This window comes from Festucalex cinctus, chromosome 15 (genome assembly GCF_051991245.1).
Source record: "Festucalex cinctus isolate MCC-2025b chromosome 15, RoL_Fcin_1.0, whole genome shotgun sequence".
In the NCBI taxonomy this organism is placed as follows: Eukaryota; Metazoa; Chordata; class Actinopteri; order Syngnathiformes; family Syngnathidae; genus Festucalex; species Festucalex cinctus.
Genome location: NC_135425.1, coordinates 20,522,069 through 20,549,736, shown reverse-complemented (window position 1 = coordinate 20,549,736; position 27,668 = coordinate 20,522,069). Strand labels below are relative to the sequence as shown.

The 27,668-nt window shown below is 39.7% G+C and overlaps 2 protein-coding genes across 3 annotated transcripts in view; both read left to right on the top strand.

Moving 5' to 3' along the window:
• dym (dymeclin) overlaps positions 1–24,017 on the top strand; it is a 48,760-nt gene extending 24,743 nt beyond the window's left edge. For both annotated transcript variants that reach the window (XM_077498584.1, XM_077498585.1), the window contains exons 15-17: positions 8,039–8,221; positions 10,108–10,221; positions 21,824–24,017. In XM_077498584.1, coding sequence (XP_077354710.1) covers positions 8,039–8,221; positions 10,108–10,221; positions 21,824–21,973 — 447 coding nt within the window. In that variant the 3' untranslated portion in view covers positions 21,974–24,017. The remainder of the gene's footprint in view (positions 1–8,038; positions 8,222–10,107; positions 10,222–21,823) is intronic.
• Positions 21,980–27,651, top strand: LOC144002907 (uncharacterized; the record flags this gene model as incomplete). The annotated part of the gene is made up of 2 exons (XM_077498589.1): positions 21,980–22,212; positions 27,225–27,651. Coding segments are annotated over 2 exons (660 nt in total), but the record flags the coding sequence as incomplete, so codon positions are not given.
• Between the last annotated feature and the right edge of the window lie 17 nt (positions 27,652–27,668).

The following is a 27,668-nucleotide window of genomic DNA, read 5'->3' as shown; positions in this document are numbered from 1 at the left end:
CGATACTACATCGCGCGATTCTCGAATCGATTCAATAATTATTATTTTTTTTTTTTTTTTTTTTAAGAGCTCAGAATTGTTCATTCGGTAGTCTTACCGATTCAACGTCTTATCATCATTGCCTTTTTTTTTTTTTTTTTTTTTGTGTGTGTGAATCGATTTTTAAACTTCCATTTTTAATGGAAAAATATTCAACAAAACGTCTGACTTCGGGTTAGGATTCACACCTTGAGCATGGAAGAATGTTATATGAACGGAACATTAAGCCTTAATATTTTATTTTAATGCTGTTCAAACATGAAACAGATTACAACCTCGATAAGACTGAAATTTCAGATAAATAAATAATACATTTTCATATAAATCTTACACTCTACAAGCTTACTGATTAGTATTTTCTAAATTTGAATGGAAAAAAATCGCAACAATCGACTTATAAATTCGTATCGGGATTAATCGGTATCGAATCGAATCGTGACCTGTGAATCGTGATACGAATCGAATCGTCAGGTACTAGGCAATTCACACCCCTAATGTGTGTATATATATATATATATATATATATATATATATATGTATATATGTATGTATGTATATATATATATATATATATATATATATATATATATGTATATATATATATGTATATATATATATATATGTATATGTATATGTGTAAAAGGTCAGCGTGTTAATGTAGGCACATCAGTGTTTTTATTTTTATTTTTATTTTTATTATTATTATTATTATTTTTTTTTAATCCAATCGGTCTGTTGCTTAAGGGCACGCGGATGATTTGACTCTATGGCCTAGCATGGGAATCTTGCCACAAAGGTTTTGTTCTTTTCCTTGAATAGCGTGTGACATCCAGTCTGGGTCAGAGAACTGGTCAGCGTCTGTCATAGTGCTGTTGTGCTTGGCTTTAGACGATACTAACTCAATATGACATTGGTTCCCATGTCTGCCTGGGCTCTATAAGTCACATTTTACTCTTATTGATGTTTGACAATGAAAAGGGACCGTGATGTATTGTTTGCCCACGCACACACATACACAGAACCTTTATCTGGTCTTTGGTAGTAAACAAGCTGAGTCCAGGTGTGTTGTTCTGGAGGGAAATGGGGCCTTCCATATTGGCATGCATTTCCTTGTAGCAAAGTTGTATTGTGGATCCTTTATTTTGTAAAGCCAACTCGAGATATATATATTTTAATTTTATTATTTTAATTTTACCAGTTAACATTTTTTAGGGTGCCGTTGGTCCTCAGTTTACAGTGGTCCTGACATACGACATTTCATGTTTACAAACGTCATGCGTTGTTATTTTGAATATTTTCACACGTCTCAAGAAAACACCCCAGTTACCAATGTGCTTAAGTGTTTGTTTTTTTTTCTTTAGTTTAAGTTTTTCATGAATTATTTTGTGATAAGCAGTCTTGTTCTGGACTAGTTGGATTTGACGAGACAGTTAATATTTTGTAGCAGAATAAAGCACACAGCCCCTGGCTATACATTAGCATTGAGACATTAGCAATTAATGAAGGTATTTGCTTGAAAAAAGCAGTGTACATGTCTTGTTTACCATGGAAGGGAAAAAATCAAATGAAGAAAAATATAAGTGTATTTCAATTACTCAACGCAAAGTATAAAATGTTTGCTAAAGTATCTTGTCACTCTTTGGTCATCACACTGCATTCCCAGCAAATTGTATCTGGAGAGCGCAGATTTATTCGCCTGTGCCTTTTAGACGGCAATTGCGAGACAAGAGCACGTTTTCTTGCCCCCATTTAGATAATTAGATGCTTGGCGACGTCAGGGTCGTGTGCAGTGAATCACCGGTGTTAAACTTCACACTTTGATACTTTGTTGGAAGCCGGAAAATTCCCTGGTAGACTTCAGTGCCTATCTTGCATCGCTACCTTACACACAAGATGAAAAGTCAGTAAATAGTTGAAACAAAAATTTGTCTAAGCCTGAGGAAATGGACACATAAGATGAAAAGTCAGTAAATAGTTGAAACAAAAATTTGTCTAAGCCTGAGGAAATGGCCACATATGCTAATATTAGCTACCATGTTGCTGTGTGTTGGCTCGGGATGCTGCAGTATTATTTATTTACATTCTCAGCTTCTTGCTGTCTGGAATGTAATGTTTCTCTGCTCTATATTGTTGCTTTGCCGATTCAGAGCCTTCACCCTCAGAATTGGCTTGGAAATAAAATTTCAAAAACAGGCTCTAACATTAATATATGCTGGCATGTTATAGCCTCACTTTACTGTACCACTTCGTTTTCTCACTGCCCACAGTCTCCTCTCGAAAAGAAGGTGTCTCCTTGGCCCAGTTTCTCTGTTATTGTTTTGTTCCGTCTGATGCTTTTCAGTACGATACCGCTGCAAACGGGGTAAGCTAACATAAACAGGTGTGTTTATTTTAGTCATTTCTATCCATCTACTACATACTGCATGCACTCTGTAGTGGGGAAGCATCCATATCGAGAGAAGTATGCTGGAGGAGAACATATTGCAGCAGTGGGGGAGGAGGGCTGTGGTAAGGGGCCGATGGAGACAGGGCATCTGGAAACAATGTCATTTGGCGGAGTCTGGCCCTGCAGAGAGAACTAATGTTTGTTTTATGTGGGATTGCCTGGACATGTAATAGGGTTCTTTACAAGGGAGAGATTTTCAGAGGGGAGGTTATGAGACAAAAAAAAAAAAAAAGTGGAGTGCAAACATCTGTCGTTTTCCTCTGTCGTCAGTCATTTCCCTTCATTTTTATTTCTCTTGATGTTGTCTTCTTTGCCACGCCACAACCCCCGCTCGCTCCCATCCCATATCCTCATCCCCGAATGTGTTGTTTACGCTGCTTTATCTGGTTAGCGTCAGCCAGGCAAGAGTGACGGGCAATGGGCCCCTTGAAGCCCCCCAGGGACAACCAAAGACTCCCCAGTCTGGCTGGCTCTCTCTTTATCCCCCCCAACCCCCTTTCTGTCATTCTCGGGGGAAGGTGGCTGTGGTTGAATTATACATGGTGACGTGCTGCGAACGTAAAAAGATGTGATTGTGTGCGCTGTGTTGTATGTCACTGTTTACCCTCCCAGCCAGTGGTTGTGCTAATGGTGCTTCTGTCTGTTTGTCTGTTTACTGTTGTTATTACTGCCTTTCTGGGAAAAGACACACATAGACACCCATACGAAGGAACACGCACTGAGCCAGCAGCTTGAAGGACCACCCTGTCAGTGTTTATGTGCAGCAGTTGAGTCACAAACTGTGATCTCTTTTTAATAGCCTTGACTAGAGACGTTCATTGGTTTTGTAGCGCTGCTCGTCATGTCAAGGGTAATAGTCCAGCCCAAGGACACATCAGCTAATAAACGACTCCCATTCCTCGTCACGGCTCCCACTAATTGGCACTAGGTTACCAAGTCTTGTTTCCTCCCTACCCATGCTCCAATAGCCCCAAGTCACTTGTAATTGCAAAAAAAAAAAAAGTAATAGTAGCACAATGGGTATATCTTTGTACCATACACTGTCAGCAAAATCCTCAGCCAATTTCCTCAAACTTTTCAGCATCATCATCCATTACTAAAGTGAGGCCTCTCTTGATACTGATGCGACATTTATCATGTAGCAGTTGAACGCAATGCTTTCCAGGATGTGTTGGATTTGTTCATACATTGGATCCTCAGTTTACGAAGCTCCTGACATTCAGTATTTCAAGTTATCGCACACAATGAACTAGCGACGGAAGAATACGTGGTCACAAGGGACAAAAATGCACACTCAGTTAATGTTTTACTTACTGATTTTCATTTGATCACATTGTTTTTTAGTAAAGTCTTTTTTCCAAAAAAAAAAAAAAAGTTCCTTAATGCTATGAATTGTACTTTCATCCTTGAAAGAAGACATCACCTCCTTCTGTTTCATTCAGCTTTATTACTTCAGGAAATGGGAAACTTTGAGAAGAATGTTTTCTCTAAGGAAACCTGCAGGTTTCCGGTGTTAGCACATCGTCCATGACAGCTGCCATCTCTACATGTTCTTGTACAAAATGAGCAGGTGCTCTCACCCTCCTCAGGGGACCGACCCAATCAAATTTTCATTGTGCGGTAATGCTGCAACATATTTATACGTAACCAGTTTCACAAATTATAAAAGAACTTTTTATGTCATATGTCAGCCTCTCTGGATTGTCAGCGGGAGTGGCTTTTTTTTTACTGTGCTTCTTCTCTTGGTACTTCTCATTTTTCTCGGAGATCTTTCCCATACCCGCCGAGTTAAAATGAAGCAAGCAAACCCAAGCAGTTAGCCGCCTGTCTGCCTCGACACAAGCCACCAACTTCTGTTTCACTCCCAGTGTCCTCCCAACAGGAAGAGCAGTAAGTGCTCCTGGTTCTTAATGACTTTTGCAAGTCAACTACATGGGAGCCCTTCTTGCAGCGGCAATATAATCCAAATATGTATGCAAGTCAAAACACGAAGCTACGTTCAGACCAAAGACGGCATTCGTTTCTCGTGTGAGTTAGGTCACAGATTGAATTTAGCTGCTTGATTCCTGCCACACTACAAGAGAGAAGTCTCCTTCCTTCTCCTCTGGCAGAAAAAAAAATAATGTGTGACCTTTCATTAGTCAATCAGGTGGTGAATGTGCTAAAATTTTGGCTGAATGTTATTGCTACATTGGTTCACAGTTTAACATCAGTAAACAAAGTAATAAATACTCTTACTACTTTAAATTTATCTAAATTTAGCCTTTTTTCTCTGGGTGATGAGAGAAGATGATATGAAATATTTGTATCGTGATACACTTTTCAGCAATATTGCCCTGACCTATGGTGACGACAGTTTTTTTTTTTTTTTTTTTTTTTTTTTTTTTTTTTTTTTTTTTTTTTTTTTTTAAACAATTAACATGGCATTTTTCTTATGGGAGAATCATCACATTCCCATGTTTTTCCAAAACAAACCCCAGGCAGAGACCTTGTGTGTGAGAATGTCGCCTGGCAAAAACTGTCCCATTATGACACGGCCGTTGTGGTATAAATGCAGGTCAGACAATGACCTATTTTAAAAAGTCCCCAAAGACACGACAGACAGACTGCTGATGGGGCTTCTAAGTCACTCTGACCTACGCTCTTATGTGTCCGCATGGTCTGTGTATTTTTTCTGCTCCATTTCCAGCATCCATCTTTTTTTAATTTTTTTTTTATTTGCTGTTTTCCTTCCTACGATTCGCAACATGCACATAAGAAAAGAGTAATGGTCACTCTGACTCTGTTTTTCTCTGAATCCAATATGTTTTTTGAAGAATTCATTAAATTTGTTGTCCCTGTGTCCATGTTCACATTTTTTGTTTGAACCAGTACTTGAGAGGTTTTATGTGGTCATCTACAAATCTAATTCCAATGAATTTGGGACATTGTGATAAACATAAATGAAAACAATACAATGATTTGCAAGTAATATGTAACATATCCAATGTCCCAACTTGATTGGAATTGGGTTTGTACATGCATTTCATTTCTAATTACAAATTAAAATTTTTCATGACTTACTGTTCAGAGCCGTGACATCACTAAGTTAAAATTTAAAATTGTAATTAGTGTAGTGATATTACTGTAGTTGTCTTGCTGTGTTGGCTACCTTAAAAATACAAAACAATGTTCAGTGGGGGCGACAGATAAAAATCTGCTTTTCAATTCTGTCGCCCTGTCCTTGTCTTTGTCAGCGCCGCTTCCCGATAGGCCCGTCTGGTTTGCCTGCCTTGCAACAGCCTGCGGTGAGCAGCCAGGGAATCACTAAGCTACTGGTTTAATGATTCCGGCACCTACTTTAACAGGGAGTTAGATGCCTGCTGCCTCTTACAGATCCCTGGTTTTACACTCTAATGCTAGCAGAAAAGAAGTAAAATCAACACGAGTAGGATGTTTAGTTGTTCTGCACGACCAGTGATCGACCTTATCAGACGTATCGCGGTCGTGCACACCTGCAGGACATAACATGCTCGGCGGGGATACGAGCTCCAAGCCTCCTGTCGTTTTTGTGACTGTAAAATGGGGCAGAGTAATGATACAGCTCACGTCCGAGGCCCGTTTTCCCGGGTGTGAGGAGGCATTAAATAGCTGCAGGATTGGTTTGTGACTCAACATTGCTTGAAATTTTTGAAGTTAGGGGTTCAAATCTTGGGTCAGGAATTCCTCCCACATTTCAAAATCATGCATGTCCGGTTCATTGAAAACTCAATTGTCCCTAGGTGTGTGTTTATATGTAAGTGTGGCCCAAGGAAGAGTGGGCCAAAATATCTCTACTGAGAGGTGAAAGACTGTACCAGTTGTAGAAAACATTAGTTATTGCTGCTGAGGGTGGCCCAATCAGTCAATTTAGGTTGCAAATATCTTTTCACACAGGCCGTATAGCTTTGAAAAGTTTTATTCCTTAATTCTTTAACTCATTCTAACCCAAAAACCTATAAATACGTTTTTTAGTGCTTTGTCCTTCACTCCTAAAAACGTATTTATACGTGTTTTGTTTTGTCATACTATAACATACAGAAGGCTTTGATGAATACAATATTCTGTGGGCCTTGCAAAATCAGTCAAAATCCAATTAAAAAACAAACAAACAAAAAACCCCCAAAAAAAAGCCAGGAGAGAAGGGAGGTTGCATCAGTGAAAATGGTTGGGAGGGAATGGGTTAAAAAATAACATTTACTTGGGATATCTTTGTTTAATATTTGCTTGATGATCTTAAACATTAAAGTGGTGTAAACATGCATAAAAAAGTAAGAATTTGAATACAGTACAGCCTCTACACACATACCAAATGCAGTTTGTTTTCGTGAATATGGAGCGTGGGAACGAACTACGTCATGATGGACTCTTAATCTGCAATGCTGTCATTGCACCATTGAAGAGCTGTTCAAACAGACGGCGAATGTTATCTCTTCTTGGCGGCGGCAGTCTTCTGGGCCGTTGACACGTGATAAACGCGACTAGATGAACAGAAGAACAAACATGTTCCACATGAAGAGCAGATGGATTGATTTGATATGTACGTGCTATTTTTTTTTTTTTTTTTTTTATTTTTTAAATCATGCTCTGGTATACATAGTCCAGGTCTGAAATAATAATGTTCGGTTACTTTATGTACAGCTGGGATCACTGAACCAACCATGTAAACCTTTTTTGTTTCCCAGTTAAACTAAATAATGTTCAGTTTTGCTCCAATTGGGTCTTTGTTACAGAATGATATCTGCCTCAACAGCAGCAAGTAATGGGGAGGCCCTTATTTGTACAATGTAATTTTTTTTATTTCTTAAATAACGTTAGTGGTATATTACAGTGTTCCTACGCAAGTATAGCTAGTATGGAATAAATTTGATCAATTTCCATGTATTAAAAGTATGGAAAAATATTTGTTTCTATATTATTACGACTTTTCTACAATACTGTTTCCTAACATCGAAAAGATAAAATTAGGGATTTCAATGAAGTTTCACAGGAATGTTCAGCACCTGCCCTGATCAAGTGTTATTTTTATTTACTTTTTTGTATGATTTTGATTTCCAAGATGGCCGCCATGCTCTGGTGGTGACGGTTTAGGGCCATAGGTCAAGTCAAGTCATCTTTCTCAAACTCTGGCCCGGTCTTGTGATTTTTAGGTGTTTCCTTCCTCCAACACGCCTGATTCAAAGGGATCTGCTCATCAGCAAGCTTTGTAGAAACCTGATAATGATCCTGATCATTTGATTCAGATGTGATGGCGGAAGGAAGCCTGTAAAAGACAGGAATGCGTCTGTGGCCCTCGAGGACCTGAGTTTGAAACCTATGTTTCAGCCCATGGGCCTCTTGTTCTAAGGTGCATCTTAGCCAATGAAATCTTTTTACAGCTTCCACTTTTCCTTTAGTCTTCTTTCCCCCGTCAGCCCGCAAAGTACACACATTAATCTCTGGAAGAAATCATTTCAAAACACCATTATACGTGAAACCAGTGTTGTGGGAAGCCAATTAACCTTTTATGTTATCCTCCTCTGTCTTCCCCTTCAGGCTCAAGACTTGAATGTGATTGAGGAAGTGATCCGCATGATGCTGGAGATCATCAACTCTTGCCTCTGCAACTCGCTGCACCACAACCCCAACCTGGTGTATGCGCTACTCTACAAACGGGAGCTCTTTGAGCAGTTCAGGACGCACCCGTCCTTCCAGGACATCATGCAAAACTTAGACACGGTCAGTATCCTGCATGAAACCACCTCAAGTTTGCCTCATTTCTTCAAGTGATAGACATGTCTTAAGGCATAATAGACAGGTGGGAATTATAATTTGTTGTCAATGATGCATACTAGAATACAATGACGTTCAACAGTCCCAAAGTCAGTTCAGATTAATACTGGTTTTCACACATGTCGTTTGCTCACCAAAACAGCATCAACTACTGAAACACATGAACACGAATGACATGAATGCTCGCCGAGAGGTTTATAGTGACAGACAGAACATTTAAATGATTTTTCATTAGATAGCAGAAGGTACAGTACAACAAATATGTATCCACCTGTTGCCATTCAAAAACAGAATAAGTCTTGGCTTCCTGTGAATATCTCAGATTTGTGGTCAATTAATCAAGCCCGGATTTCACAGTGAGTCAATTAGTGAGTTAACTAAGACAAGATCATCATCATTTCAGTAATCATACATTTTGTAACAGTTTTGTTTGTTGTATGCCCACAGTGAGATTTTTCTCATATAAAATGACTGCCTTGGCTAGGCTGCAAAACACTAAAATAGCTGGCCCTATTGTTTCTTTTCTTTTCTCTTCTTTAATAGAAATTGCGTTGTTACTGTCTTTTTCAATGACTGAATGTTGAGCGGATCATATTGACTCGTGAATGTTTTTGGTAAGCAACGAGCACAGTAGGAGTGTTCATCATATATATATTTTTTTTTTCAAAAGCCTCTCCACATGGGAAGGGCTGGTACTGAATACTTAATCTTCCTGTTATACTGCGAGTGAAATTATTCTCAATCCTTTCTAGGGGTGCCATTTTGTTGTTGCTGTTGTTGTCCAGGCCTGTTTTTTTGTTGTTGTTGTTGGAATTATTCTGTTGAACCGCATTTCAAAATTAATGCCCAATTCTTGTTACATAATTTGGATTATTTTTCTGAATATTGTCAGTCATTCCACCGACCATTGTGTGCGTTCTTTCATAATCAGAGGGATACCAACATTTTTTTTTTTTTGTATAAATCAACATTTTTACATGGCAATTTGACCCAGAGTATAAACAGGAAGATTGTGCAATATTGATAAATTAATCAATTCTGCCCTTGTGTATCTAGGATCAGTCTCAAATATGTATTAATAACATTTATATTGGTAGGGCAAGGCAGCGAAACCTGTCAATCACTGCTTTATCAGTCGAGTAAAAAAAGGGAAAGGAAGGCCCAATTGAGGGGGTTGCTGCATAGTACATCGCCATCGGCACCGCTGTTATCCATAAGTATGAAGAAGCATGCCTGCTGGAATCCCTCAGTGAAGTCAGCTTCCCTGAGGCGATTCTCCAAAGTCTTCCCCTCTCTGCCTGCAAATCCGTGTGCATATGAGATGCTGGATTGAGGGAACTGCTCCTCTAAATTAACCCCATATGGGAGGCCTTCGGAACTGATGAGGAGATTAGTATTTCACTGCAGATGCACAGAATGCTCTTGTGGGCTCTGGTTGTGAGAAGAAACGCTGTGTTTAGTGCTGTTGGTTTGCTAAATATATATATTTGGAGAGGGGGAAAAACATTAAAAAGACTCAGTAAAAGAGATTTTTAATTATCAAATAGAATACTTATCTCCAGGGGAGAATATAGTGTAGTGCTGCAAACATCAATTACAGCGTGTGCTTGATGCCTTGATCTCTTGTTTCCAAAGTAGGGGTGTCAACATTAGTGCATTCATTTTGAGTTAATTTAAAGTTCCTTTAACTTCACTATTTTTTTTTAACATGATTGACCGCCCCTTACTTGGAAAGCCTGCGGTTTTTAACCCTGTATAGCACTTACATAGTCTATACAGTACATGAGAAGTCCCTTTTGTCATTTCCTCTATTTCCTTGTCAACCTTTTTAGGTGATCGCCTTCTTCAGCCAGCGTCTGGAGCAGGCTGGAAGTGACCTGTCTGTGGAGAGGGTCCAGGAGGTGATCATGAAAGGAGCCCAGGCTCTGCCTGTCGACAGGCTGAAGGTAAGACATGAACCCGAAGCAGTCCGTAATCACGATTCATGTGTAGGGACCGCTGTGGAGACTTGGTGCCATAAAGTTGTGTGCACGGGTGGAAAAGGAATTGCGACAGGGGAGAACTGGGAGAAAGATGGAAAGAGCCATTGGGACATGTGACAAAAGGCCAAACCCCATTCTCATTAGCCATAACGCCCATCTTCCTTCCATCACTGCTGGCCTGCTCCATGTGAACATATAATGACATTTCAAGGAGATGGGATGGAGGCCGGGGGCACTTTGTCACAGGCACATACGTTTGGGGGGGCAAGTGTGGGGGATGGTGGTTGGATATAAATCTGCCTCGTTACCCAACACTCCTGCCGGGTTTGCGAACCCTGGCCCCTCCTGGTGCTCCACTATTAATCAGCGAGGAAATATGTGTACAGTCTTTCCCCTTCTCCTCAGCTCCACACTGCCACTGAAGTTCTGAATTGCACGTTTCATCATGTGTTCCGTGTTTTATACCGGCTGCGAGGGATTTGTCTTGCTAGAATTAGGAAGAGGGATGACACGTGGCACTTGTCATGGCCACCTACGCGCTAGGTAATGTAGCCGTTGATGAGCCATGTGGACAGCTCTGCTGTGTCCTTCAAGCATGTCGACAACCCTGCTGTGTCTTTCAGCCACATCACTCCAAAATGGGGTTCACAATATACCAAATATCGTTTTTTCCCCTCCTTTGCAATCAAATTCAACGAAACCCTGATTGTCAGAGGTCTTGTTGAGTCTTTGTATAGCATGATGCAAGATTCCAGTAGAGGTTCAACAGGCCGGCGTGAGGCTCCTTGTGGGATCAACGTCGGAGAAAGCAGAATGAGAAAGTCCTCAAGGTGATACAGCCAATGGTCCATATTGTGTTTGTGAATATGAAATTTGTAGTACAGTGTTCTCTCTCTCTTCGTGGGTGTTACATCCCAAGCAAGAATGCAAAATAAATACCGAGCTGCAGGCTGCATTCATAAATTAATATGGGCGGAACATCCGATGCACCCCAGCAGCGGATCAGAATGACCGAACGTTGGCTAATAATGGATTAATGAGCCTTTTAAATCCTGGTTGTTGTTGTGCAAAGCGAAGGTTAGTTTCCAGTACTGCTTCTTCTAATCATCACCACCTTCTTCTTCTATCCTCGCGCTTCTTTAAAGACGTCAAAGATGAAACACTTGCAACCAATTCTCGCTTTGCAGAACAACAATGATTTAAAATGCTCATTAATCCACCAGGATTGTAACTTTTGTTGCAATGCAACATCGGGCTGTTCTTCCTCACCATATATGCGGTCTCTCACATTAAAAAAAATAAAATAAAATAGTTAAGCTGGTCAACATCAGTGTGGATATCCTGCTTAGCGTTAGCACAGTTGGCAGTGCGTAATCATCGTGGGTTCATATATTATGCCTCATATCCTCTGTTTTTACGTCCACACGTGTGCTTCGCCCTGGCCTTCTGAGTGCTTTTGTACCTCCAGAGGGCGCCGTGAAGTGAAGCGACAATTTGGCCAACGTCTCCTCTGGGAGACACGGGCCACTATTTGATGGTGCCATCGCTCAAACAAACAGCTGTCCCTCCACCCCTCACGCATGCCTTCGTCTGATGAGCTCATTCGGCTACTCAGCCCCCAGTGTGAAAATCCATAGGCTGGATTAATGTTGTGTGGAATCATCAATGAATTGGTAATTACTGCTAAAAGCTCTTGGCAGTGAACGCGCCGAGAATGCTGACGAGGTAACGATGAAGGATACTCGTTAAATTGGGTCAAATATCGTTGACTTTGAGTCTTGCTCACTTGTTTCTGTGAACTTATTCAGGCCTTTTGCTCAGGTTTTGGCATTTGTCTTTGACAACCCATTTTAGTGGCAAGCAGTGACAAATTATGTTCCACCCAACCTGATGCCTTTAACATAACTTTCATAATAAATTTCTTTGGCAAGATAGAAAATCACATTTGCTTCATGTTTCTTTGGCAGCCCATTTAGATGGCAAACTACCTCACACCATAACCCTTTTCAAAGGTTAGATTATCTATGCATCTTCTGTCCCACTTACCCACTTATCTTGTTCAGGCTCACAGAGAGCTGGAGCCTTATGAAGAAGTGCATTTTGATACTTTTCCTGTTGTGTGCATGCAGGAAACAACCCTAAAAGCATTACAATTTCAACACAGACAGTCATGGTGTTCCCCAAAGGCATTTCTGCGACGTGAATAGTTTTTGTCCAGATTGCTTACTGACAAAACAAGTGTTTTTCCGGGTCAGGGGAAAAATGTTGACAGAAGACTGCAAGACGCCTGTTTGCTTAAAGCACGCAGAAAGAAAAAAACATGCAAAGTCTGTCCCAACTGAAAGAAAGGGTTAAAAGGCGACGGCCTCGGGGACGACCCTCCCTCAGTCTCGTTGTTTGTGGGTGTGTGCTGTGTGTTGTTTCAGCGAATCTCATGGGCAGTGACTGTGGAATGTGTTGTTTAGACCGAACGAAATCTGCCTTATTGAGCAGCGATAACCGACAGACTCTCTGGCTCCCGAGGATGGGGTGAAAGGTGGGGGGAATTAGTTATCTTTGCCAGTTTCACTCGGTACCTGAGCCTCTGGTAGGACCAGTGGCCAGTGAAATTCTCACAATCTCTTTATCCTAAGATTTACATGGGCTCAGACATGATTAGCCGATCAGTAATAATTGACCATCATGCTAAGGCAGAGTCCACTAAACGTTGGGTTTGCATTTTATTTATTTTTTTCTTTTATTAGGTTGTAGATTGTCAGTGCAAAATGATAATTTGTTGATCATCAAGCAGCAGCCCAATTTCACCAAATGCGTCATCCACTTGAAATAATCGCCTCACTTTTCCCATCTGGAAACAGCTGTTATTAACAGTAATTATCTCCGATCATAAGCATTATCATTCGCACTCATTTGCTAATTAAAACAGCAGCACAGTCTCACAGATGTATTGGCTTAAATACAAATTTAAATATAAATATAATAAAATATAAATAAAATACTGTTTGTCTGCATATGGGTTTGAAAGAGTTATACAGGTAGTCCTCTAGTTACAAACATTCGACTTACGAACATTCGCAGATAAGAGCAAGGGCTGACTGATGACCATAAATTTCATATTTCGCTCGCAAGTTCATATTTTTAAGTGTGCACCACATCATACATTATGGTACAGTAGCCTACTGTACTATAGTTCCCCTTTCTGCTTGCTTGCATTTTGATTAATGCGCATGGAACAGTAAACAGAACATTACGGTTCGAATCCCACTGTAATAATTTCACATTTTATTTTTAAACAAAATGTAATGTCATTCAACTTACAATCTCTCGGAACCCATTGTGTAAATCTTAAATTGTTCAATAGATGTGTTTTTGAAAAACTACAGTTAACTGGAGTTAAAGCTTTAAAGCTTGAACTTTGACACAACTAATTTGAAATGTAGCATAAATCCATTGGACACAAATTTTTTGAAGATGCATTTTTAGCACAAAGGCAACAAGTAATCTGTGGTCCATGATTGTATTATTGTGTGCCTACACAGAACACTCCAAAAACACAGTTGGCATGTAAACAAACACACACACAACAGCACTGTTTTGATCCGTTTTCCATCTATAAACAAGGACATTCGCTTTCATTGGTTACTTAACACTTGATCTAACGACTAACGGGATGCTCGTGAGAACATTGTACACGCAGCAACTCTGCCTTCCTTTGAGTCTTAATTACACAAGTTGCATGACTTCAGCGTGTTATACAATCCTTTCGCAGACACAAAAGCCTGCCAAAAAAGTCAGAGTGACTTTGTGGCATTTTGAAATGATCTCACACAAACAACCAAAGGATCAAAAGGTGAATTAGTAATACAAAGCCATCCCTCCAGCTTTTGCTTTGTTCGGAAAGTAGTTTATTATTTAAAAGGTACATAATGTGACGTGATTATTATTATTATTATTATTATTATTATTATTATTATTATTATTATTATTATTATTATTTAGAAAGATCAGCATTTGTTTTACCCTACTTTTCCAAGATTCTCACTGGAGAATTAGCAATTTAAAAATAAATACAAACATAATTTTAAACAACAAAACTATCCATGTACAAAGACTGCAGGACAAAAAAAAAAAAAAAAGTAGGAATAGGCCGATTCTCAGTGCCGCTCGGTCTTTCGGCTGCCAAGTTGCCATCGCTCGGCGAGGTGGTAAGCTTACTAAGTGTGGTCTCTCTGAGCCACCATAGTGTGCGTGCTTCTAAATGCATGCATTTTGGCTGCATTCTATGCTATAGCAACATCTAGTGGTCACTTATTACACACTGCGTCTTTAAAAAAAATAAATAATATACTGCAAATCTTATATTGTTCAATAGACATATATTTAAAAACATTTCAACAAATTTAAGAGTTGGAGTTGTATTTTTTTTTCTTTATTCACGCTATCTGCTGCAAACATCGGTTAGTGACCTTCTTGACAACTAGTAGTTGGTGCCCCTGAAAAAAACATCGATCTATCACCATATTTCCTGACAAGTACGACGGATATTGACGTTCGACTCTGTTCCTGAAACACTTTCTCTCTTTCTCTTTTTATTGACTGTTGCAATCATTAAAAAGCAATAGCCCAGCAACTAGCACGTAGCCATTGCTAACACCACGAACAGTGACTTGGCCTCACACTTGTAGCATAATGTTTGCATTTTGATTAATAGACTAAAATGTGCCATTATTTTCCAAATTTTACATTTGGACCGCATAGCTTTATCAAAAGCTTACATTCTTTTGTTTGGTGCTTTGGAAGCGTGAATCATAATAAGTAATCAAGTAAAGGGTTGTACCCAAGACTGCTTTCTTAGTCCCAATCCCAAGACTGCAATATTATAGATATTTCATGTTTTAAAAATGCACGAAATATCCTCAACTTGTATGGCTCTGGCATGCTACCATGCTTGACGAGACTACTTATTTATTAAGCCTATTGTTTATTGGCAGTAAACAGAGTGTAATATGGGATTGAACCAGAAAACAAAGAAGATTTAGTAAAATTAGTGTTTATATTTCACCCATTTTTACAATAAGATAGGGAGTGTGACAATATCTCGATATTGCGATAAATCGTGATACTTTGTCTCCCGATAGATTATCGATATCCCTACTCCAAGTATCGATATACAGCCACTATAACGGCTCCATTGTTCATTACTTATTGAGAAATTACTCAGCGGGCCTCTAGGGGGAGCACCTCATAAGCGTGGCAAGTAAATGTACGGACGTCTTCAGGCGAAGAAGACTCACGAGCTTACTTTTACTTGTGTAAGGCATTTATCGATCCAGCAAGTGACTCAGTTTTGCATACGTATCATGAGATACCCTGAGGTTCCCACCCCTAAAGACAAGCATAAAGCACATGGTAAAACATCAACGCCAATGGCAGTCCATCCTTCAGAAATCATAAATCTATTAGTCCTTCCAGTTCGGTTTGAACAAGGCACCCCAGCTCCTCGTGACCATGAGCCTTGTAAGATTAATAATAGGGCTTGTTTTTGACAGATCACCATGCTCTGCTTGTATGTTTGTGAGTGGTTTGTTTTTGTCGGATTACCATGCGTGTGTTTGATGGTGGTTCGCGCTTGCTCCACGGCTCGCATTCTTCTGCGTCTAGCCTAGCGCTTGACAGCACAGCACAGGGGAAGGGAAGGGAAAAGGAAGGGAAGGGAACACGGCGCCCTCGAGTGAAGACATGAGGCCAGCCAGTCTGTGTCCAGAGGCAAGGGCACGACCCGCCAGGAGCTACAACTACCTGATAGGAGCTCGGGCCAAGTGGGCCCAGACAACTGCCGTGACTGCCAGGAGCGGCTGCAGATATATTAAGAGGGGAAGGCGCTGTGCAGACAGTCGCGGCACCAAGATAATGTTCCAAGAAAGCGCTGAAAGCCAGAGGAAACATTCTTGCGTTGAGATGCTGGATGTGGCCGTATCAGATGCTTTTTTTGTGCTCGCTCCAAAAATGGCGGAGGAGGAGGAACGGTCTTATTGTTTTGACACACTGTGAACAAAGCTTTTTATTTGAGTAGTTGGTACGCAGTGAGTAACTCATGGTAGGATATATCCATATTTATTAAAATAGTATCGTAATACGGTGATTGCTAATCAATATACTTGGGGGGTAAACATCTATAATTTCCCAATTATCTTTTTTTTTCCCCTAGAGGTGTGAAAATAAGAAGAATAAATGGAATTCTTCTCAATTTAAGATGTTAGTTTTTGGGGGTTTAGATGGTGAGAGTATCTCCTCCTGTGTGTTAGTATATCGTTCATGTCAGCTGTACTCTTCGTAACTTAGTTATATAAGCTAGGGGTGGGTGATATGGCCTAAAAAATAATATCACGATATTTCAAAGAAATTTGCGGTGACGATATTTTTGACGATATTGGTAATAATTACTGCGCACTAGATTTGTGATTGGTGCTTAGCACTTTTATTACAGCACAATATATAGAAGCCACCTTTTTTCACAATTGAAAAGTAAACAAAGAGCAAATATAGCAACCATAATGGAATGAAATGGAAATAAAAAAATTTAAAAAACAGTTCAGGTAGTTTTTTCCCTGCAAGGTCTAATTGGAACATACAGCAACTGCTTAAAACACTTGAAGCACATTTACTTAGTAGATACAAAGAAAACACAAACACACAAACCTTCAGAAGTCAGTGGCAAATTGCATGAGTCAGGAAAGTCCATTATTTTTCTCCTGTGTGTTTTAGCCCTCGTGTTGTAGAGGCAAAAAAAAAAAAAAAAAAAAAATCATCAATAATACGCTAGCAGTCAGCTTGTGGCATCGTGCTTTGTACATCCCAGGCATTGTTGAAAAATGTTTTTACCCCTTGTTTTTTTTTTTTTGGTTAGGCAGTGGTTATTTTGCCGTAACTGGCAACCATTCTGCGAGCATTATTTTGCCGTGAATGTCTCTGATTGGCACTGAGAGCAAGAAAATGCCATGATTGATTGTAGACATTACTAGCAAGTATGAATAGCACAAATGTGTATTTTAAGGGCACTGCGCGATAGCAACGTGCACAGATGAACAGTTGATATCTTGTAATATATTGCTACCATTTTGTGGCTTTTTTTCTTCCTGACGAAACTTAAGTTGTGAAGCTTTCATTTTGATAAGGGTATTATTTCTGCTCCAATGTAACGCTCATGGCAGCTTTTCGGATTAGCCACTGGCCCGCCACCCTGACGGGACGCCACGCTTAAGTATTTATTTTTATTTTTTATCATTTTGGGAAATGGGCTCACCCAGACATCGGAAGCACTGATTTGTTCCATCTGTTCCTGTAAACCACATGTGGCGTTCCGATGATTAGGCGCTCCTCGTTTTTACTGTTGAGACATTGCGGGATTGAAAGCAGATCAAATTCAAGTATTTGAATTTACGTACGTTGTATTGCCAATCAAAATGTTCTTCTGGGAACAATTATAGTTGAAATGACGTTGCTTAGGATTAGGGATGCGAGATATCGGTGGCCGATTAATTATCATGATCAGCAATCAGCTTTAGTAACTATTAGGGGTGCAATGATTAATCGGTTAATTGATTATCAAATGAATAAGTAATTATTTTTGAGAAGCAATTAATTGTTGAGACCTTATTTAATTTAAAATTATCCAAGTCATCAGAATTTAGTCTCATCGGTGACTATTCTCAATTTGATAGTCCTCTATGAAAGCAGATTGTGTTGAATCGAAATAAAACACTTTTTAAAGCATCTGCTTTTACTTTTTGATGAATCTATTGAAGTGAGATGTTAACATTTTATCAAATTTGGAAGAGGCCATTATGGACCCATGTTAAGAATTACTTTAGTCAAACTCAATGTGATGACATAAATTCTGCACATGAAAGGCTGCTAAAATGTCAGCCAAACGCCATATTGGTCCATTCACGATACAATTAAATACTGAATGGCCTCTGCCAAGCCAGAAAAGCACAAGGGCCACCTCGAGGGCCAAACGCAGCAAACAGCAGGTAGATAGATAGAAGTAGGACATCAATAATACAGGAGGGCCTCATTATATTCTGCTGTCTGCACATGCACGCAATATAAAGGCACATGCAGTCAGTAATCAGCTGTGGTGAAACTCTATTGAGGTAGGCGCTACAATATCGCTATCATAATGACCCAGACGCCAGGGCTACTGGGGTCACAGGCCATATGCCAGAACACACGCACACACACACAAGCGCACAATGTGTTGTGTTGACAATGCAGGGTCGCTATTATCCGGCCGGTGTTTGTGCGTCGGCGACTGTCAAATAGACACCAGCTCATCAAATGTTTAGCGCGGAATCACAATATTCCAATGACATTTTCATTTTTGTATTTTCAGTTGAGGTTTTTTTTTTTTCTGATTTGAAATATCAGCCATAATCACCACGACATTACAGAAGACCTCAACAATTACAGTACGCTTATAAGGTCACAGAGATAATTGAAGTGTTAACGAGGATCGCACTCAGTCGACCGCAGAACTCCGCCGGCGGGCGTGAAACAATCCTAATTTGAATCTGCACCAAATGGCACACCTTCCGTCGATGCATCGCAGTTTTGTCATTAAGATTCATGCATTATTCACTAAGAAATAAGGGGGAAATGTTGAAAAATCGCCTCGTGCAATTAAGCGGGAAAAAGATTACCCACACAAATTCAATTGGTTTTTCCTTCGGCTATGTCTTGCCAAATCTAGTGCTGCTAGTGCTAGCAGGACCTTAATGCTAACACAATCGTTTAGCATGAACAAGTTTCACGGCTGTTGCTTGTTTTGCATAATTCTTCTACCAAAAGTGAAGAAAAAAACATGAAGCGCCTTATGTTTTCACTTTATATTCTGGCACTTTTATCCTAATATGCCTCCAAATATGAAACCCCTTTACATAGGAGAATACTCCTATCTATCTAACAACCAAAGAACACCATTTTAAAACCATATTTCCTGCTTTCAAGGTTTTACTTACTGGAGAAAAAAAGATTTCTAGGCTAGACGTACCATTCCATTGTGTATCAAAATCCAAAATGAGAAAATAGATTTTATCTAGATTTTGCAACAGAACGTTGGACCTGTCTACAAAGTTTGGAGAAAGGTTCAATAATTCAGTGTCATTCTGCTAGCCAACGATTTCTCAATTATTAATTATTAAAATACTTGTCGATTAATTTCAGAATCGATTACTTGTCAATTACTCAATTAATTTTGACATCTCTAGATAGCGTACATTAGTGATATAAATACACCTATTTATGTATATTATTTCTTTGCTTCATTTATGTCCGTTTATTGACACCCGAGCCAGTGTTGGTTGTGGTCTGGACTGCACAACAATGTGTATGTGTGTGAATTTATGAACAAGTGTGGCCGACACGAGCCGAGACCAGTGGGAGTGTGACTGCTGTTAGCGAGTAATCATGTAACTCGGCACCTCGCCGCCGCAGGCTCAGACAATAAGGTCAAACTGTTGTGCAAAACGACACCGCTCCGTGCTTGCTTTCATTTTATGACACTCCCCGATGTTTGTTTGTTTTTTAACCTGTTATGAGCACAGGTCGGCCACATCCAGCAAAGTTATTTCCTCTTATTTCCCCCGTGGATGAGCCACGCGCCGCCGTTTTTTATTTGGCAAACGGTAGCTGCCAACGCGCCCGGGTCAAAAGGCGACGTCGGCCGCATTAGTTAAGAGGTCAGTCGTCAGACCCCGGAGTTGATCCGTGTCTCGCGGGAAGCTGTAAGCAATTTAACCTCGGAGTCAGGTGGAATTACATCTGCCATCTGAAGAGTGATCACTGAGAAGAATCCAGCTAGATGACGACCTGGCGCACGCAGGCTACCGCCACCATTTCTAGCATGATTTTTTTTCGTTTTTTTTGTTTGTTTGTTTTTTGCAAAGATGTGGCTCCAGCAGAGTGAAAATGCAAGTAGCATCACATTTACAAGGTCACTTTGTACTTGGCAAGAATAAAGAGTTCAATGTGCAGGGATAAATGTGCATGAGATTATGGTAATAATTTTGAGTTGTTGAGTTTTGGTTGTTGAATAAACACTTCAATTTTGAAACAAGTGAATAATCATTTTTATTAATCGTGACCTTCAATATCAATCAAAATAACTGATTATTTTTCCACAATCCCTAATATATATGTAAATATTTATATGCATTTATTTATGTATGTATATGTGTGTGTACAGGACAGAACAGGGTACCAGTATACTTTTTTCTAATGCAGTGGTTCTTAATCGGGGTTCGGTGAGCCATTCTCATGGCCTATCTATGCTGCAGGGAATTTGGTGCATGTAGTAGTCGACTTGTGACTGGTGTAATGGTATATCGTGTGAGTTCTTTATTGTAATTCCTATATTGAGTTAAAAAAAAAAACAAAAAAACAAAAACGAAAATGGTCAAATGAATGCTGTATGTGCAATATGAATACACGTGCGTATGGTGTTCCACAGGGTTCAGTTGTAGGGCCTCTGCTGTTTTGATTGTATTTTCTTCCTCTAGGTTCCGTCCTAAGAAAGTAGCGGCGGTTGTTTTAAAGTGCTCTATAAATCTTGTTTAGTTCTAGTCCAGCGCAAGTAGCTATCTACTATCTAACAAAACCCAAGAACAAGAATAACAAGAAGTCACAAGAACAAAAAAAATGCTTTCTGAATTTGAGGTGAAGAGTGCCAGATTCAATGGAAAGATGGGCTAGGTTTAAGAAAATCGAATAATCAATATTGAATCGATTTTCCTTTTCAAGCCTAACATTGATTCATAAAACCATGAATCAATTTTTTTATTATATCTTGATCCCATGCTATCATTACAAAATAGAATTTTAAAGGCCAATTTTGTCGTAACTTACTGTTTCTTGAAATTTACTCTTCACATGAATTTAAAACATTTACATTTATGAAAGTCTTGAAGACAATTCAGAATCATTTTACTTTATATTTACAATTATTGAATTAGAATAATGAAAATATTCTCACCTCATCCATGCTGCCAAAGTTTGTGTAACACTTAAGTGATTATAACACATGGAACTTTAACTAATTTGCTCCCAAAAACGTATAAATATGTTCTATTTTAAATGTTTTGTGTCCCAAAAACGTATTTACATGTTTTGTTTTGTTTTTTTTAATGCTAAAGCATATAGAAGGCTTTGATGCAACCTCTCAACTGCAAAGAACGGTTGAAGAAATGGTAGTTATTACACAAACGGCCAGCAGGGGGCAGCAGAGTATAAGAGATCAAACAGGACCAAGTTGAAGAAAAGCTCAATTAACGCGCAATTCTAAATAGATTTGTGAATAATAATGAACAAGAAGCACTGTTGTAATGATGGTAGGTGTCACTCTTATCAAGGTCATCAGCCATGTTTTTTTTTTCGTGGATTATTGACTGGCACGCTGAGACGTGAGACCTTGAAAAGGGGAGATTTCCCACTTGGCAATTTTCTCGGAGTGTGCTTCTCCTCTCCATGCACCCTAATCACTGAGCTTAACATCCTTCCCATTGTGTAGAAGTTTCCAGAGCTGAAATTCAAGTACGTGGAGGAGGACCAGCCCGAGGACTTCTTCATCCCGTACGTGTGGTCGCTGGTGTTTAATTCGGGAGTGGGCCTCCACTGGACCCCGCACGGAATCGAGCTCTTCAGCATGGACTCCGGTTGAGGCTGAGTTGCTTCGCCCCAGTACAGACTGACACTTTGTACAAGTTTGTGTGTGTTGCTTTTTATAGGACGGCTGCTTTGGAAGTGCCTCGACCTTGTGTTACAGCCGCGTCGCAGCGCAACCTCATTTTGTCGTAAACCAAAACAAATCCCTCTTGGCTTCTCCGCTGGGAATCTTCCCGGGGGCTTGACCTGCTTCCACAATGCACGGAATGCTAAAGGGGGGCACTATGGAGACCGGTAACAGATTATAATCCTGGTTGTTTCTCCTTTAAAAAAAAAAAAAAGTCAAAACATATGCAAACAACAACTTATTTACAGATGCACTGAATTGCAAAAATACACAGCAGGCATTTGATGAGTTTGCTGTAAAATGCTCACTTTTCATGAATTAGCTTTTTGCTGCTAAAGGAGCATTCGGGTCACACTGAACAAAAAAAAAAATATATGACTACAAGAATGATTTTGTGTTAGCTACATTTTTTCTTCTTCAACAACATTTCAGTGTTCCCCACTATGTGCGAAGGGTAAGGAGGGGACCGAGTAGAGTTCAAATCTGAGAAGAATTGACTTCCCGCCGTAAGAAAAAAACATTTAATTGCCTATAGATGCATACGTAAATAATACATAAATAAAGAAAGCTCTTCAACCCATTTCATCTTCAACTCAAGCATAGTTCCTTGGTACCATTATGCCAATACTTTTATTGCTTTGATCTGAGCACATAAAAAACAGTTGTCGGTAAATTCTCTGTCAATATGTGAACTTATAACAAATAAACTACAAATATGCACAACATACCTGCATTCAGGAGGACTGTTAAGTTACACATTAATAAATTACACTATTTTTTAAGTAATACTTTGCTTTCCTAACTATGTCTGTCAGAATTCCAAATATTTACACAAAGTCAAAAATATTACAAGTAGTTGAAATGTGAAAAAATTTGGAAAATGTTCATTTGACGAGAATGAACTTTGACCATGACTACAAGCGTATACTTGTGTTGGCAGAGATTTAGCGTTACACTCTTAAAATGTTACAGGTTTTGTTTTTGAATATTTTGTTGAACCTATGTATAAACAGGCTTTTCAAACAAATGTTGTTTTTTTCATTAATAGCTTTTTTTCCAGGTAAAATAATCCCTAATTTTCTAAATTTATGACTATTCCAATTTGAAATATTCATCAAAATATAGTCACAATATAATTAGAATGAAATTGCAATTTAGCAAGAAAAAGTCATGAACAATTTTTTCAAAATGGATACTACGCTATATGAAATATGTTTATTATAATTGCAAAATGCTTAGCCTTACATTTTGTAAATAATGATCCACCATTTTTCTCGTAAATATCTCGACTATAACAGATTATACGTATCACATAATAGTGTTATTTTTATATTGCAACATTTTTCTTGAAAACAATACTTTCTAATAATTTCTGAATATGAGAATTGAAAATATTACAAAAATAAAGTTTAAATAGATGAATACACAAAGTTGAAGTTGAGTGAAGAAAGTTTTTTTTGTCAAAATGCAACTGTTTTTGCAGCTTTTCCCCACACTTGCACTTTTAACGTTTTCCTAATAACATTCAACCCTGTTTCCATATATCTAACTTCTTGACGACTGTTTTCTTTTTCTTGACTTGTCAGTGTGTCCCTAATACTTCTTAGTGCTGTCTGAATGCATTTGGTCTGTTAAAAAAAAAAAAAAGAAAGAATTTGAAAACCCGCCCAAATTGAAGTTTGTTATTCAGTTGCAGTACAGTTTCAGGTTACCTTCACTTTCCTCACATGTCGTCTGTCTTCAAGAGAAACCGTTTGAGGCAAGCGTTTCAACGTCTCTTTATAATATGCATGTTTAGCATTTGCATTGAATTATTTATTTTCATTTTTGTTTTGTTTTTTTTAATAACTGGGCCCCTCTAGATGTGTGGGGAGAAAAATACTTATTACTTCCTATACATACTTGATAAATGCATAGCAAGAAATGAATTTTACTTTTCCAATTGGGGCTTGAATAAAAGAATTGTACCAAAGCATCAGAGCCTTGATATCAAATTATTAACAAAATGAACCAGTTTTGGATTAATTGGGCAATTACAGGACACAGAATAAAATGGAAACTAAATTTGCACCTCCGCCGATTTGTTCATGTTTGGACTTATGAGCACAACTATATATATTCCAATATAGCATTTTTCCTTAAAATTGCGTGAAATTAATAGCAATTTTCTGTTCTTCGAATTTCGAGTTCCTGCTCGTAAAATGGCCCCAGGCCATTGCGAGTACCGATTCCTTAAAATGAGGCCAAATATCAGGCTGATTATTGATACTCACCCATAACCAGCGATTACCAAATTATTTTACACGAAAGAAATTGGCTTTATGGGACTTGTATCTCTTCACACAGAGTCAAAAGAATATACTGTATACATGAACAATATAATACAAATACAATGCACTATGACAATAAAAAAAATATATAACTAGAAAGGTCATTTGTACATTGAGTCATAATATTGCTAGATTTTTTTTTACATGAAAAAATTACACAATTTTACAACTATAATAGTAATATCGCACAAGAAAGAAGATTTTATGAGTAGTCTTTTTTTTTTTTTTTTTTTTTCCCCCTTCCCCTCCCCTCCACTGGTTTTTAAGTGCCTCGCAAAAACTGTTAGATGTTCCTTCCCATCCCTGTCTTGTGCAAAAAATGTTGCCCCAAAAAAGTCATAGAGAAACAAGTCATAATTTTGGGGAATCGGCCGATCCCTAAACCGATCTCAACTCCCTCCTCAGAGGTCTGTAAAAGTCAGAAAGAAGAGGAAAAAAAAAGTCAGCTATAGGGAGGTAAAAAGGACACAACGTCTGCCACGTCCCGAGAGAATTTCACGCCATTGTATGGATTATTATTTTTTTTTTTCCCCCCCGCACCTGAAGACGTTGCATGGTCAAGGACAATGCTAATGCTTCTCTCTCCAGAGTGGCCTGCTCTCACCTGCTTTGCGGCTTCATTACAGGGGGTGGGGGTGGGGACTGAGCTGGCAGATGGCTGAATGGAGGTGCTTCCAAAGTGACATGGCCCTCCTTGTGCCGCCTCGCCGCCGGGGTCACCTTACCGACGGCTCCCGTTTCACGTAACGGCAGCAAGATGGATGAAGCCGCCGCTCGCTTGGGTTTTTGTTCTCCCCATCCCCTCAAGGTGGATGCAAAGAGCTGGACCTACGTAGGACAAAGTAGGACAACGAAAAGTTAGCTGCAGTTTGTGGCCTCTGTAACCATGGAAACGTCAGTATCGGATGGATGAGGTCTGCTGAAAAGTACAATATGGGGAAAATGGATGCTATATGCTAGCGTGTCCTCTTGAAATAATAGTTGCTTCCTGCATGGCCACCATTCCCAGCGTACAAAAAGAGGAAGGACAACATGGAGTCACTTCCACAGAACTTTCCCCTAGTGACTGATTACTTCCAGACATGGTCCCCCAACCCGGTTCCGCTTCCTCCTACTCTGCAATTTTAAACGGCGCCACTGCAGGAGCATGCAACAATGGAGATGAGCATTTGACTACAAACCCCCCACCATAAACACACGTCATGACAATCACAAGCCATCCTCCCCCCAGTTTGCCCCGCAGCCATACCGACACATTAACATAGTGATGCCTGCATAACTTATGTCTACACACACACATACACTAATGCAAATTCAGCACAATGACTGTCTGGACTCTTCTCCAGTGTCTCCACTAAGCACAATTAGCGACCCGCTAATAACAACAAACTCCTAACGACAAGGAAATGTTTATAGGTCAAATTAATAATGTACTAACAAAAGTAAGTCAATATATATGTGTAAAGGATAATCCTTATATTGTATAAATAAGTTATAATTTTAAAAGGAAAAGACACTTTTTGACAAGAATAAGAGTACGATACTATTATCCAAATGTTGGGAAATAATGCTTACCGAAATTAATATGAGAATTCAAATTTTGTGAGAGAAATTGCAGTTCTTACCCATACATTTGCTCAGAACTTCTATTACGTTTTCCTCTCATAAATGTATTTTTTTCCCGTGTAATACAAATGTATTGTAAATGTGCGATATTTTTTCTAGCAAATATTCCTATTTCTCCACTTGAACTTGCAGCTTTTTTTTCTTGTAACATTGCATTTTGTTCCATCAATTTATGTGAATGCTATAACAATTCTCATACGTTGAGAATTTTGGCATATAAAAATCCTGCGCCCCCCTTGTAATATTACATTTCTTCATAATTTTGTTGCCTTTTTTTCTCGTCAACAAAAAAATATATATTATTTTAGAACAAATGTAATACTGCACTTTTGCTATTTAGGACTTTTCTCAAAACTTTACTATTGTTTTTTTAGGGGGGTTATTTTTCTTAGAACGGATTTCCCCTCATAATTTTACACTTATTACTTCATACTTTTTAAGGATCGCACATACAGTGCATGTGATGTAATCATTAATTAGTGGACTGTAACATTTTATATCAGGCTTTAGGCAATAAACTATTTAAAATCAGATTTCTATGCTCATTGAAGAGTACTTAGTCCAGCTGCTACCGACTGAGCGTCATCTCCTTGTACCCATGACCGGAAGTGGATGTAGGAAGAAGTCAAGCGTTGTGTCCTAAGCGTCCACCAGGGGGCAGCCGCGAGCAATTTAAGCAGCGCCGCATTAAAGTTATGGAATTTGGGTTTCTTCTCCCTCGTCTTGATCTCGCAGGCACAGATAAGCCGCCTCGAGTTTTGTGTTAACCAGAAAACTTTCTAAAGAACCAAGTATAAATGTAACGAGTCAATTCAAGACGGGAAGCGAATAAAAATCGGGGTGAGTTGTGTTTTAATGTGTTGGGAAAGTTTTCATTAACATGACAAAACGTCCGAAATAATCCACGAAGACACATTTTGCTGCCTTAAAAACACAACTTTTTTTCTTTTTTTTTGGAACGTTCGTGACTGTGCTCGTGCCCGCCTGTGCGTGCGCGCTCTGGTTGAGAACGCGCGTTTGGTGTTTGCGCAACAACACAATCCCATTTCTTGTCAAGCGACAGGCTGTCTAGACGCCCATGTGACCGGGCGCGTCAATGCGCACTGTGGAGAGGACACACGCAAACACGTACACACGCACACACGCTCACTCACTTGTACCCCCGCCTGTAGGGAGCACACACTCACACACGTCTGCTCTGCTTGCTTCCATGCCACGCACAGAGTCGCCGTGTGCACGAAGAGAAACGCTGCAGGATTCCACGCTGAAGGATATCACAGAGCTGGGGGGGGGAAATCCCACCACGAGCCTGTTTTTTGGATTTTTAGTCGTCTTGGATTAAAAACTCTTTCAGGCCCCTTCACGTCACGCTGCTTTGTTGTAGCGCGATTGAAGCCCCCTCGATGTCGCTCGCGAGGAGCCACTAAAGCGAGCAAGCCGGCGGCGGCCCAGCGGGGCAGGCTCGAGCGCCTGGCCGGAATCCGGGCTCCCCTTCTCCGGCGTCGCGCTGCTGCAGCCCCGCCGCTCCGCTCCTCCGGCTCGCCGCCTCTCTGCCGCCGCAGCCGCTTTCCTCCTTCCCTCCTCCGCCGCCTCCACCGGACTCGTACCCGGCAATCTTCATGGTTTGCGGACACCATGCCCGTTGTTTAGCCGGGGAACCCTCATCT